This window comes from Leiobunum rupestre, chromosome 9 (genome assembly GCF_980474605.1).
Source record: "Leiobunum rupestre chromosome 9, qqLeiRupe1.1.hap1, whole genome shotgun sequence".
NCBI lineage: Eukaryota > Metazoa > Arthropoda > Arachnida > Opiliones > Sclerosomatidae > Leiobunum > Leiobunum rupestre.
In genome coordinates, this window is record NC_143392.1 from 59,946,492 (window position 1) to 59,961,138 (window position 14,647).

Consider the following 14,647-nt stretch of genomic DNA (forward strand, 5'->3'; position numbering starts at 1 on the left):
CTTCGTATTCATAGTTTATAGAGTTTTTTACGAGGCCAAGAGCACCAACGACCAATGTAAGGTTAAAATAATAGTGATTATAGACAATTTTTAATTACCTGTAATAAAAGACAATCAGTAATCGTGCATATAGTCGTGGTGCTCTGGGGCCGGCGACGCGAATTTTCTTCGTATTTATAGTTTGTTGAGCTTTAGTTATCAACGACGAGATCAAAGGTCATCGCTAAAAAAGGCTTCTTCGATGAGGTGATTGACGTCCAGGCGTTTAGGCAGAAAAAACTGGGTTGTCGAATCTTTCAGCACACCGATGGGAAGTGTAGATATTACTCTCGAAATGTCGTATAGAAGGCGCACCGCTGTAATAAAAGACAATCAGTAATCGTGCATATAGTCGTGGTGCTCTGGGGCCGGCGACGCGAATTTTCTTCGTATTTATAGTTTGTTGAGCTTTAGTTATCAACGACGAGATCAAAGGTCATCGCTAAAAAAGGCTTCTTCGATGAGGTGATTGACGTCCAGGCGTTTAGGCAGAAAAAACTGGGTTGTCGAATCTTTCAGCACACCGATAGAAATGTAGATATTACTCTCGAAATGTCGTATAGAAGGCGCACCGCTGTAATAAAAGACAATCAGTAATCGTACATATAGTCGTGGTGTCTTAGTTCATCGTGATTGAAAAATAAATTAAAACACACACTTACGTAAATATCATAAATTATACTGGGTAATTTTAACTAAATTCAAACTACCTAACTATAAACCCTGTCTTAATTAATAGCTGAGAGCCGTTCGCTACTAATTACTTCCAATCTACTTAATTAGCCTCACAGGTTGAGATGATAATTTCTATGGTAAAATTAGGTTATTCCAATTCAAAAAATAATAACAATCAATTTTATCTTACAGCTGACTTGAGTTAGTTCACAATCACTTTAACACTTTCAGTCTTAAACACGCACTGTTCATACACTTAAGTCCATTCACTCACGTTCCAAACGCGAAACACAATTTAACTCTTTTCTTGACCGAAGACTGAACATACTAATTAAAACCGCAAAATTATCTCATAACTTTTGACCGACACCAGGACCCCGTCCTGTAGTAGTTCGTTTGACAGCCAAGAACTAAGAAAGACTAAAACTTCTAAATTGATCGCAACGGCCTTATGTACGTTTATTTTGTGTTTTTTAACCCCTCGAGATTTTACTAAAGTTCAAAAAATTGAAGAGATTATATTTTTTACCCGGTTTGATTGATAGTGCTCCACACGGTGGCGCTATATTATTACTTTGATATAGTTTCCGCGGGAGATTTGAATAATTATCCTTTTTCTAAGCGTTTTTAAAAGTTAAAAAACCCGCCTTATCATAATGGTTTCTTTACTTTTCATTTCACTATAGGAAGTCAATGGCTCGGCGGTTAACTATCTGCATTGTAACGATGCGACCCGAGTTCAATTCCTGAACACGATCAAATAAATTAAAATACTCAGATATTTAATTAAATATAATATTAATATAATATTATATTTAATTAAATATAATATTAATATAATATTAATATAATTTATAAATATTTAATTAAATATAATATTAATATAATATTAATATAATTTATAAATATTTAATTAAATATAATATTAATATAATATTAATATAATTTATAAATATTTAATTAAATATAATATTAATATAATTTATAAATATTTAATTAAATATAATATTAATATAATTTATAAATATTTAAGTAAATATAATATTAATATAAATTATAAATAATTAATTAAATATAATATTAATATAAAATTAATATAATTTATAAATATTTAATTAAACATAAGATTAATATAATTTATAAATATTTAATTAAATATAAGATTAATATAATTTATAAATATTTAAAATGATGTAGAATAAATTATAGTACCTAACGTTATAACTTTGTAAAAGATATACGCCAAAGCTGTTTTTTAGAAAAACTCCGTAACTTAACAAGCGTTGGTGGCTGAGTGGTTAGAATTAATCTCTTGCACGAGGCAGACCCGGGTTTGATTCCCGGCCGGCGCCAATAATACGCAAATTGATGCTGAGACGAATACCGTGAACAATTGGTGGAAACCCTGCCATTGGACGTTGAGAGGTAGCATTACACTCAGCACTCGGTCCGTCCCAACGTCATTAAGAAGAAGTTAGAGTGAAAACGCCCATACAAACGCAACAGACTCAACATTCACAACTATCATAACTCAGGCATACCACAATCTCTACACCCACAACCATCAAAACACAAACTCAACACTCACAACCGTCATAACACGAACTCAACATTCACTACCTACAAACATAACAAAAACGTAATACACCGAACCGTCTCGACGGTGAGCGAAAAAACACCATCCAAACCAAACCGCAAATAAATCCGTTAACGCTCACCGTCACACGGTGGTTTTGCCAACCCTTCGAGAAGCTGCGAACCCAGAGATTTTGAGAAACTGCGTACGCAATGGTTAACCTTTGCACGGAAAATGCGAACGCGTTCGCAGGACAGACCCACAGACAGACAGACAGACGGACACCGTGATTGTAATACCCCTCCAGGGTACAAAGTCCCCTCGGAGAGGTAAAAATACATTTTAAACCACACTGTGATACCTTTTAAACTAGTTATATATCAAATGTTTTAAAAATTTAATCTCATATGAATAATCTAGCACACACATTTATTTATTGTTACTGGTCCATATTATACAAATATTATTTACTATAACTAGTCCACACTATAAGTCCTTCCTTTGACAACCCCCGTTGTTATGATCTTGACGGTTGCGATCTTCTCTATAATTTAGACCTCCGTTATTATGATCTTGACGGTTGCGACCTTCTCCATAATTTTGGTTTGTCCTTGCAGCCCCCCCCCCCCCCCATTGTACTAGGTTCGATGATGGTGACGCCTCTTAGCCTTTTTGTGATGAGCATTGAATTTACCCTTTTCTAAATTGCAATCCTTAATTAAAGCATTTTTTTCCTGGAGAAAAATACGATAATTTTAAGGGTGAAGGTAATATCGATATTCGCGTGGCGCGAAAATAGGCTCGTTGTAATGCTACAGTTGTACATTCATGGGTTAACTCAGTACATATTTTCATGATAATACACAATAACATATTGTTGCAAAGATCAAATAACTACGTCTAAGTTTGACTGGTGTATTTAACCGCAACTTAATTCCAATTATACAAAACTCACCATTTTTGGCCGTTCCAGTATTTGTCGGTTTTGAGTTCTACATCGAGATATAAATATATCGAAGTGGGACTATTGCTATGGATGGATTGTCGTTAAGTGTTGTTTGTTTGTTTGTTTGGTGTGGAAACCAACGACACGGTAGATGGAGCTGCGAAAAATAAATAAGCGGCACCGGGACTCGAACCCAGATAGCCGCTGGCCGCGTTATCTCTAAAAACCGACGACTATACCAGCCGAGTTACGCCGCTCTGTTCAAAATCCACTCGGAACTTCTAGTCGTTTTTAGCGACGCGGGGGGTTTTGTCTAGTTAAGTTGTCGCAATTCTCGTTCCTTTTTCAGCGTTATTTTACGTATATTTACGGCGTTTTAGGGTCAAATTAACCTCAAACTTTGCCACCCCCTGCCCGAATTTCAACCCCCTTAGCGAAACCGTGTATGGTCAGAAGTAATAAATAAGTGTGGCTTTTTCTTATCGAAACCGTGTGTGGTCTGAAGTAACAAATAAGTGTGGCACTTTCTTATCGAAACCGTGTATGGCTAGAAGTAATAAATAAGTGTGGCACTTTCTTATCGAAGTCGTTTATATGTGGCACAAAATAATATTATCGCCTTCTTGGCGAACTTGTACAGTTTGTATAGTTGGTCCGGAGATTTGGTCTCATTCGATAGAACTCTTTGACGCGCACGCAGTGCCGTTAATTTCCGCCCCCTCCGAACAACCCCCTTAAAGGGAAAGTGACCGAAAAAAACAAGTTGGTCTCATTCGATAGAGCTCTTTGACGCGCACGCAGTAGCGTTAATTTCCGCCCCCTCCGACCAACCCCCATTTAAGGGAAAGTGATCGAAAAAACAGTTTGGTCTCATAGAACAATAAAAGTAAAAGATTGGATCGTCTACTCTCGCGTCTACTTGAAAGAGTGAGACCAAAAAATCCAAAGCAGTCGAACTTAGGGCGTGTTGCAAAAGTCTGCTTTGCTAGAATCAAACATGTTAAATTCAAATGGCTAGCACTTTTGCTAGGGCTTTGGCAACAAGCCGTTAAGTTGAAAAGTATGCGACCATGGGGACAGATTCTCTGTCTTGCAATATTCTTAGTACATAAATAAATTCTTCGAATAATATGATTTATGCAGTTGTTAATAATCAATATTAAATATTTGCTCAAAGAAAATAAAAATTTAATCGCCGAGATAATATAAAATAACATTGCCTGAACAGCTTTTTTATTGTTTTGCCCACCCGGGTATCCTGAGGGTGGGCGGTGGCCACTCTTTAACATAGAATGTTAAATTACATATCAAACGCTAGGAAATCATATGGCCTCAACAGCTTTGGTATTGCTTTGTCCACCCGGGTATCCTGAGGGTGGGCGGTGGCCACTCTTTAACATAGGATGGTAAATTATCTATCTAAAGATAGGAAATCACAAAGCCTCAACAGCGTTTGTATTGGTTTGCCCACCCACTTACCCTGAGGGTGGGCGGTGGCCACTCTTTAACATAGGATGGCAAATTATATATCAAACGATAGGAAATCACATGGGCTCAACAGCTTTTAAATTGGTTTGCCCACCCGGGTATCCTGAGGGTGGGCGGCACCCACTCTTTAACTTAGGATAAGAAATCACGTAGCCTCAACAGTTTTTGTATTAGTTTGCCTACTTGTGTCTACTAAGGGTGTATGGGTTTGCCCATTCGAATACACTGATGTGGAACTAATATTACGGCCTGGGCCGACTTGTTGGTTTGACTATCGTAGCATAGTGGTATCCCCTTACACTCAAACTATCGGAATATAGGAAAAAAATAGATTAGGCAAAATATAAAACAGAGATTGAGTTTGAGTTTGAGTTTATTTATTTCGTAGCTAGGACCCTGTGAAACCGAGAAAATCCCATGCTTTTTTAAATGGAGATTTTTTTGGCTTTAAGTGATCCAAAACCTTTTTGGTTGTCATGGCAAATCGAATGGGTAGTGCAACGTCTCCTTTTAGGAAATTTCATATCTCATTTAGGTCTACATTACGCCCGACTTTTAACAAAATCGGTAATAAACACCTCGGGTAGTCTCTTTGTAAGTAAAATCTTAAATCCCTTTTCTATTCAGTGATTAAAGACGGATGCACACATAGACTTAACGTTCGAAATTTCCGCGAGCAAATCGCGTCGCTTCACGTGATGTTAATGATTATGTGCCCAACATCACGCGTAGCGACGCGATTTGCTCGTGAAACACATAAGGTTTGCGAACGATTTCGTCCGCTACTTTTCGCCCACGCGACCATGCGCCATGGCTTCCATTCCATTGAAATCACGTGAAGCGACGCCTTCAAGGTGGACGCACACGCGCCGCCTGGTTAATAAAATATTTTAGGAGAAAAATAGATCTCTGGAAAAAATTAACATGCACGAGCTCCTAACTTTAAACCGTAGGACCATAGACTCAGGAACTTGCTCCTAACTTTAAACCGTAGGACCATAGACTCAGGAATTTTCTCCTAACTTAAATCCGTAGGACCATAGACTTAGGAACTTGCTCCTAACTTTAAACCGTAGGACCATAGACTAAGGAACTGTTCCACCTTCCTTAAGGGTGACGTACACATTCTTGGCGAGCGACATTTTCTTGTCGCTTCGCGTCACTTCGCGTGATATTGAGCACATTATCATTAACATCACGCGAATCGACGCGAAAATCTCGCTCGCGAAGGCTATGTGTGCGTCCGCCTTTAGTCTATGGTTGGATGAAAGAAAGCGCGTTATCACAGAAGAGAAGGACAGAGGTTATATTGAAGTGTCTATTACATTATTTCATCAGAGTTGTTGTGGTAGATATATTTCGTATTCTCATTTAGCCTTATCTAAATAAAAATTTAGCCTTATTTAAATACAAACTTAGCCTTATTTAAATAAAATATTTGATTAGAGTTCTTTTGGTGTATAAATTTAATAGTTTAAAGGGAGTATTAATTTCGTAAATGAATTGACAATTAATTAAATAAATATTTAATTCATGTCTTAAGCCTGACTCTTATTTTTATAACACACATCCATCCTTTTGCCTATTGGAAAGTCGTGGGTTCAAATCCGGGCTCTGAAGTATTATTTTGTGATGATTATAATTGTAATTCTGTACAATATGATCTGTTTAATAGTTTAAATTTTAAATTTTATCTAGTAACGTATCATTCACACTAAACAACTTTCGTTGACCATTATGTTTAGGCATTTTTATTCTTCCAACCAACTTCCCACTTTGAAAGTGGAAGTTTAGCGGATTTTGGATGCTGCTATAATTGTTCGTTTTTACACTGTGCAATTAGTTTGACGGTTATCGTCTCACTATACAACTTTCTTATATTATTTTCTTTGTATAAATTAAATTTACTTCTTAGACGACACTTGAATCCTCGCCATTCCGTTAGACCAAGTGTTACATGTAGACAACGGGAGATGTCGCCACTATAGTGAAAGAAATTCATTGCTTTAACAATTAGTTGCTAATCCTTTGACCGGAGCTCTGTTGTTTGGAAAATTTTACATGGTGGGTATTTTCAGCTTCAATACTTTCTCCCGAAGATGATCACTATACGCTTTTTTTACCAACTAATTTTTGGATTAGAAATCTATAAAATATAGCTTATGTAGGATTTTCATTGTCCCCCTTTGTCGCACTTAAGTGCTCGCCGCCTCTGCTAGAGGTATTGTAGTATCCCCTCCAGCAACACCTTCTTTCCTCCAAGAGTCTATAATGCTAAAACCAGGTAAATCATTTCGTAGAGCAAAACCACGTAACTATCAATTTCGTTTAGAAAGCTCCGCTCAATTCTATGCCAGCCCTGTTTAACTATAACACGGGGAACGAAATAATATTATCGCCTTCTTGGTGAACTTGTTTTCTTCCCCTTCGGTTTTCTAGTCACCGAGCACTAAAGCGTTAGCCTACCGCGGAAATGGTTAGCATTCATTTTAGTAGCAGGTATAGATAGTACTATTTTAGAGAGAGAGAGTTTGGCACATGAACAGGCATGGCCCCCATAGAACCCTTTCGAAGTCGGGTACTTAGAGTAATACCACTTATGATATTTAAAATAACCAGTTCCTACTATATTTATTTATTTATTATAACCAGTCCCTACTATATTTACATATTTGTTATAACCAGTTCCTATTATATTTATTTATTATAACCAGTTCCTACTATATTTACATATTTGTCATATCCAGTTCCTACTATATTAACATATTTATCATAACCAGTTCCGACTATATTAACATATTTATTTTAACCAGTTCTTACTATATTTACATATTTATTATAACCAGTTCTTACGATATTTACATATTTGATATATACAGTACACTCTACAAAAGTCTACATAGAATTTATTTGAGCAATTCAGTAAAATAAAACGTACTAAAGTTTCTTTACCGCAGTCTTTTGAATAAAAAAATATTTATCTGTGCAACATTTAAATTTTTTTTAAATATAACTTTAAAGAAATTGTATGATTTTTATTTTTAACATTTATTTATCTAGCAAGGGATCACGAGAGAAATTGCTTAAATAACAACGAATTTTAAATATTTTGTTCATTTTATCACTCATAGAGTTAGGGAATATATATTTTAAAATCCGAAAGGTTTTGATTTCTCGTATTGCACGCTCTACGTGTATTCTTACACCATGCAATTTCTCTAGTCATGTTTTCTTCTTCTACACTTAATTGTTTTTTTTCATGCAGAAATGGTGGAATATTTAAAGTTATTCCTCTCTCATTTAACTCATCTTTAATTAAAAACCCACGATCTGCCATTACGGAATCCCCTTTTTCCATCATACGAATCACACCACTTTTTACGGTGATTACTTTATCCGAAAGCCTTCCAGGTGCCAAGTCAGAAACAAAATAAATCCAATTATTGGGTGCAATATCTATAAGGCCATTCGCTGTATTATGAGACCTGTATGTTGAGTAAGTTTGACTCTGCACTCTGAAATCTGATGGAGTTTCAATAAAAATCTCAGAGCAATCTAAGATAATTCTGGTTGTTGGATAAACATTTTTGAAAGAATGGGGCATGTGTTTGTTAACTGAATTTCAACTGGGCCAAATAGGAAGTTGAATAATCCGATTGAAGAGAAAATCTACCCAGAAAGACCAAATATTGCTTATTGTAGCCTCTGAAACTCCAGTTCGGTATGCAATGTCCACTTCCAAAAGACCAACTCTTAGTCTGCTTAAAACTAGAAATAGTGGGTTCATTGGAGTAACCAGCGGCTTTTGTTTTTTATCAGTTTTTCTTGACTTGTCCAACTAAGTCACTCTTGTCCAAGCTTCTTCATAGTCTTCAAAGGCAAACTCGTAAAATGCCAAGAATCTCTCCTTGCTGTCAAAATACGTGTAAAAATGTAGGGCACTTTCATTTCCCAAAGTAGCTTCAATTTTAAACTCGCGTTTTTTCTTAGCACATTCCAATTGGTTTTGCAAGTCCATCTGTATAACTTTACAACTCTTTTCATGGAGTGCAGTTTCTAATTCTATAATATTTTTTTCTAAGTCCTCATTTTTATGTTTACAAATTTTCAGTTCTCCTAGTAATGTCTCTATTAATAAGTTCTTTTCCAAAACTGATTTGATTAAATGTTCAGTTCGTTCTGATTCTGTATATGAGTAGTTATGATCTAAAACAGAATAAAATTATGTACCCATCATTTACATTTCAAAGGCATAAGTTCCAGGAGGAGCAGTTGATGGGGGGGATTTCCCCCAAAGTTTATACAAGGAGGAGTAATTAATTTAATAGATCCTCCAACGTTTTTAGTTTAGAATAAATATTTCATTTGTAATTGAAATGAAATAAATTCTACCTTATTTTAGTGTAAAATTTAGAAATTTAACGAACATTAAAAATAAATCTTCGTTGTTTTAACTAGGGGTGTGCCAAATATTAGGTACTACCAAATCACATAACCAGTTTGCAAATAGTCCTTAAAACTATTTGTCAAATATTTGAATTCTTGACCAAATAATTTGATATTTGAAATTAAACTATAAAATGTATTTAATTATATCAAATGGTTTGGTATATGGTCAAATAGTTCCAAAATCAAATAATTTGGGGTCTTCAAATAGTATTTGTTGATTTCAAATATTTTTTTAATTCCTCAAATAATCAATTAACAGCTAGAAGTTGTCTAGGTTTTCCCGCCAAATATTTTAAAGCTAGCGTGCTTTTGCCATTGGCAAAAATTTAAAAAGGAAAAATGAAAGCGAAAATTAAGCTAAAACTTAAAGCAAGAATCAATATAAGCTGGAATAGTGTAGAAGGAACTTGGTCTGAGGTATCTTTACTACTATAATACTATTTAGTTACTAGTTAGATTTATTAATTATTTAAATTTATTTATGTTAAACCTCCGAACAAGCATTAATAATGCTGGTGTAATGGTTTCATTTAAAAAATAGTATTAATTTTAAAAGTTCAAGATTAAGACGGATTAAACTTACAACTTTAACAAATTCCACTAATGGTAAAAAACCCCTTAAAATTATATTTATTTTAGACTTAATTGTCACTTAATACTTATAAATAGTTAGACTGATTAGTACTTAGTATTAAGTTTTTACTCTTGTTAAATTACTAGTGTTTCGTTTACTATTTTTAACTTTTAAAAAGGTTTCCCTTCAATTTTGGCATGATTTCAATAATTTAGTAATTTGCAAACCAAAGATGCATATTATTTGACAACCAAATAATTAAATTAATTGACACTTTTTGAGAACCAAATAGTTAAATTAATTGACAGTATTTGAAAATCAAATAAGTATTTGATATTTGAATACGGTATGGTATTTGATAAAATATTTTTAACCAAATACTATTTGACCAAATTATTTGACTTCAAATATTTGATTTGGTATTTGATGATCTTGAAAAAAATATTTGATATTTGATTTGGTCTCCAAAAAAAGGTTTTTACCAATTTAGTTGATCTCAGCTCTCAAGTAACGATATAACATAACACAATCGGAGGCCCTGACCATTGCCTCGTGCCCCTTGATGTACACTACCTTTTAAATGATCGCAATCACTCACTGAAGAGGTATTTTCACCAATAGAAACATCTTTACAATCTTTTTTCTTCATTTTTTTATAGGAAGTTCAACGGTTACTTGAAAAGTCAAGCTCCGTAGGGTGGAGGTTGTCTACTATATCTGGACTTTGGTTTAAACCAGAATCAAACAACTTTCCTTAAACCAAATAAATATTTATTAGTATGTGAAGTATAGCCAAAGAAATTTTTTGGATATATGTTTTGTGGGGGTGTTCAATGGTTGCTCATCCGAGTATGTTTTCCAGGGAAAATATTTAGGAACTTGATCCAAACGTCTTTTAATTCCATTTAGGTTGAAGTGAGCTCCACAAATTCTACTTTATAGTGATGGAGTCCACAAGCTATACTTTCCATATGAGCCTTGACGGTTGATACGAGTTATCCATAATTTACATAGTTTCTTATCTTTTGGGAAAGTATGAAAGCTAGTGTGGGTAGTTTTCCTTGAATTGTTTGTACAACCAGGGACGCAGCAAGATTTTCCACCAGATATTTTCAATTTATTTCTAAATCTAATTTAAAATATAAAGGGCTGTAAGTAATACTAACCGGTAACCATGTCTTTGAAATAAAAATAATACAGTGACCCAGCATTTACATTTTGGCTAAATGTAATAATAGCTCCTGCAGGTATTTTACTTACCCAGAAATATTTGAAATTTAACCAGACTGACTTGTGGAAGCCTTGGAGGAACTGTCCATTTTGTTTAAATAACAAGTGGAAGCCTTGGGTAAACGGTCAATTTTGTTTAAAAAACGCGGGTTAAGCAGACAGCAGAACGCCAAAGATTTATTTTTGCGTCCTGCTGTCTGCTTTGAAAATTACCGCCTACTCCGTCGAGGCTTAAGTAACATCGCCAACTCACCCAATTTTCATGGAATTTATTAGATGAAAATTGTTTACTCACTTACTTAAAAATGATAATGGTTCGTTTTCCGAACATTTCTGAAGCCGTTGAACTAGTTTTCCTTATTTTTTAACAATTTTTAATTGGCATAACTCATTGTTAAAACTTTACTAAAACATGCATAACGCTATGAGAAAAACTTTTAATTGGATAATATTTACCTTTGGGTGGACGCAAAGCGGCGCCACTAGAGGTCTTTATCTTAGGCAAGTTAGGGAAGCTTATGAAAACTGACGGTTATTTACGGTGTCTTTGGCTTTTTTGTATTGTTTTTCCTTGTCTCGGGGAAAGAGATTGTATCTGAAAAAGCTCACATGTTGAAATTTCATTGGTTTAATTTATGGACAGTTTATTCGGTTAGTTAAGAGTTTAAAAGTTGATAATAATATCTTTATTTGTTAATATTTGGCCCAAAACGTGTCCTTTAAATTTTTCTTAAGCGATGTTTGTCCACTTAATTTCAATAACCAACGCTAATTATCTTTTTCCTTTTTGGTAGAAATAGCCCATTTTTTTCAGCACATCCGCTCCTTGTCACCCTTTGCAGTGGCGCGACGGGATTTTCACATTTATTTAGTCGTTAAATTAATAAGATGATGTGTGTTTAAGGGTAAGGGAAGTTAAAACGTCCCTAATGAATGAGATTGATAACAATTTAGGAGTTTTTAATTTTCAAGAGAAAGGGTACAAAGTAGTGGGTCTCATATTGTGCCAAGCCCCCGAAAAGCATGCGTAAGGAATTGTTGGTTTTAATAGTTTTTTTAGATGAAAAGCACTAAAATATTAATCTATATTAGGATATCAATGAAAATACTAAAATATTTTGACGGGTATCTTAGGGCTCGGTGCAGATACGTTTTAAAGTATCGCAAAAGCGATTCCTCGCTAAATTTTCTGAAATGGGTGTGGTTTTTAAAAGCGCGAACTTCGCGCCAAATCGAATAAATAAAAGGAAAGCGTTCTGTTTATTTTGCGGCAGTCGCTAGCGGCCGAAAATCTCACCAAAACAAGGGCGGATTGTGGTACGCAAAGATATCAGGAAACAAATTGAGAAGTAAACCCTTTTTACCTACTTGAGTAAGATAAATCATACAACACAATAGGTAAGAATCTTTAAATTATTATAATTAGAGTTTCTGGCTAATAATCGCTTTCCGAAAAAGGTTTTGTCGAATTATTGTTATAGCCAAGGCATAATCACAATCACGATTTTCAAAACACTAAAATAAGCCAGCCACTCTTAGCAACTCTACAGTTAAGTTTAAATTTTAAAAGGGAATCCTAAACATTAATACTTTGTGTATAATCTGAGCCTTGGTTTATTTTTAGAACCATTTTTGCTGGTAGTGTATGCAGTGGGTTTTAAGCAATGAACAGTAATGACACGGTGAATTGTTTCAAAGATATTTCGCTATCAACCAGCGCTTATACCAATTCATCTGCCGAGAAGAAACCTTTCCTCAGGTAGACTAGGAGTTGCGATAAAAGATGTATTGGAATATTTTAGTTTATTTGGCTAACCGAGCCAATTTGATGTATTTCCTTAAAAGTGTTCGTCAGTTAATTGTACACGCTTATATAATTTGTTACAATTTATACCTTGACTAGGCTATATAAATCCCAGATAATAAGGTAGAACAACAGCTTAAATCAAAAAGCCGGACCATTGTTTTATGTGTGATCAATATGTGATATTTAGCTAGAAATTGCTTTAGACAATTACACATTTTTTTTTTATTTATTTATTTAGTAACTGGATTTATTTTAATTGCTATCAGCTAAGTTTTGTTATAAATATATTCCCAAAAACCAAATGGTATGGCTCATTTTCTAATTGAGAATTCTTTCGGGAAAATGTTGGTTTATAATAGTAATTAATCTTATTTTCATTCGTTTTTGTAGAATTGTACGAACCATATTAAAAAATAATATTAAAATAACAAAAACCTTTAATTGTGTAATAAATGCAACCAATCTAATTAATAACAAGAGTAAGAAAATGATATTATCATAAGAAACTAATTAACATGCACTATTTTATGGCCGTTGCTATTTATTCCCGATTTTAGGTGGTAAAGAGCCTGTATCTATTTACCACCGAAAATCGCGGGTAAATAGGGCAACCACGCTGCGATTGCTATTTTCCACCGAAAGTCGGGGGCTAAAAAGTCTCGATTGCGCGGCATCGACTATTTTCCACCGAAAGTCGGGGCTAGGGAATTTCGGTGGCATATAGCATGCGCCGCGTGATCGAGTCAATTTGCCACCTAAAATCGGGGTTTTCTGATTCTCGGTGTCAAATAGCGTAGCCGCGCGGCCAAAGCTCTTTCCCACCGACACGAACCGAGCCCCGACTTTCGGTGGCAAATAGCCTCACCAATGATGGTCCTGAAAGCCCAAGATATCATAAGGATCAGAAAAGCGACTTGGGGTGGTCCACCACTAGCCAAAACAAGTGGTGTTGTTATTGGTACACAAAGTGCGGGATGTTTTCACATTACTCTTACCGGGGGTAGATGGTAGTGCTCCCTTTCATTTGGCTTTAAAGAGACGTAGCAAAATATTTCAAAAAAGTAAAGGTTATCAATATTTATTTGAAATTTAATTAAGCTTCTCATTTTGATGACAACACAATATGGTAAAAAAACAAAGATTGTTCAATGCAAAATATTGTCAATGAAATGGGTATATTAATTACTAGCAGATATAGCTCAGTTACATATCTTAATAGAATCAAGGGCTGAAAAACCACTTCCAGATCCGCCTAGGCCAACGGTAGATGAAAATTTCAAAAGTGGTATTGTTAACATTGCTCTTTTCCTAAATTTCCTGAAAGCCAGATTGACAAATTTACATATAAGTAATAATTTGGTAGGCGTGTTAAAGGTGATAAAAGAAGTCATAAAAAACATCAAAAATTGTCCTCCGAACCTATTGCTACTAGCATTGCCGAAACATAAGACCATGTTGCCCTGTCTGTAGTAAATAATCAAGAGCAATTGAATGGGCTCTAGGAAATGATTCTAAACGAAATGGTATCTCAACATGTTCCATTTTCTCTCGCACTTTGAAGTCATTTGGACAGTACTGACAAAATTCTGGTGGCCATACACAACTCTCTTGATCGGACTGAAAACGAAATTGAAAATTATATTTCAGTGATCTCGCCTTTGAAAATTAATAATCCTGAAACATAATTACATTTACAAGCAGTATGTCTACTCCTTTAAAATAAACTAATGAATATTACAGATTACCTTTTCTCTAGCTTTCAGATGTAATACTTCCCACAACAATGAAACCAAATTTTGTTCTCATGAATATATTATAGCAACCCAAAATTGGGTCATACTATCGAATTTAAAGTTCCTACGC

The 14,647-nt window shown here is 34.7% G+C and overlaps 1 protein-coding gene across 1 annotated transcript; it reads right to left on the reverse strand.

The window, feature by feature from the left end:
* Positions 1-210: 210 nt before the first annotated feature.
* LOC149931625 (uncharacterized) lies at positions 211-8,328 on the reverse strand. Its single transcript, XM_090158021.1, has 2 exons — positions 7,929-8,328; positions 211-356 (listed from the first exon to the last, which is right to left on the reverse strand). The coding sequence occupies exons 1-2, from the start codon at positions 8,326-8,328 to the stop codon at positions 211-213; spliced, it is 546 nt and encodes a 181-aa protein (XP_090014147.1).
* Between the last annotated feature and the right edge of the window lie 6,319 nt (positions 8,329-14,647).

Bases quoted from the DNA above. Each gene is read 5' to 3' on its own strand.
- LOC149931625 (XM_090158021.1), bottom strand. From the start codon at position 8,328: ATGCCCCATTCTTTCAAAAATGTTTATCCAACAACCAGAATTATCTTA. The intron at 357-7,928 runs GTAAGAATACAC...CTTTTATTACAG, and splicing joins GACTAGAGAAATTGCATGGT to CGGTGCGCCTTCTATACGAC.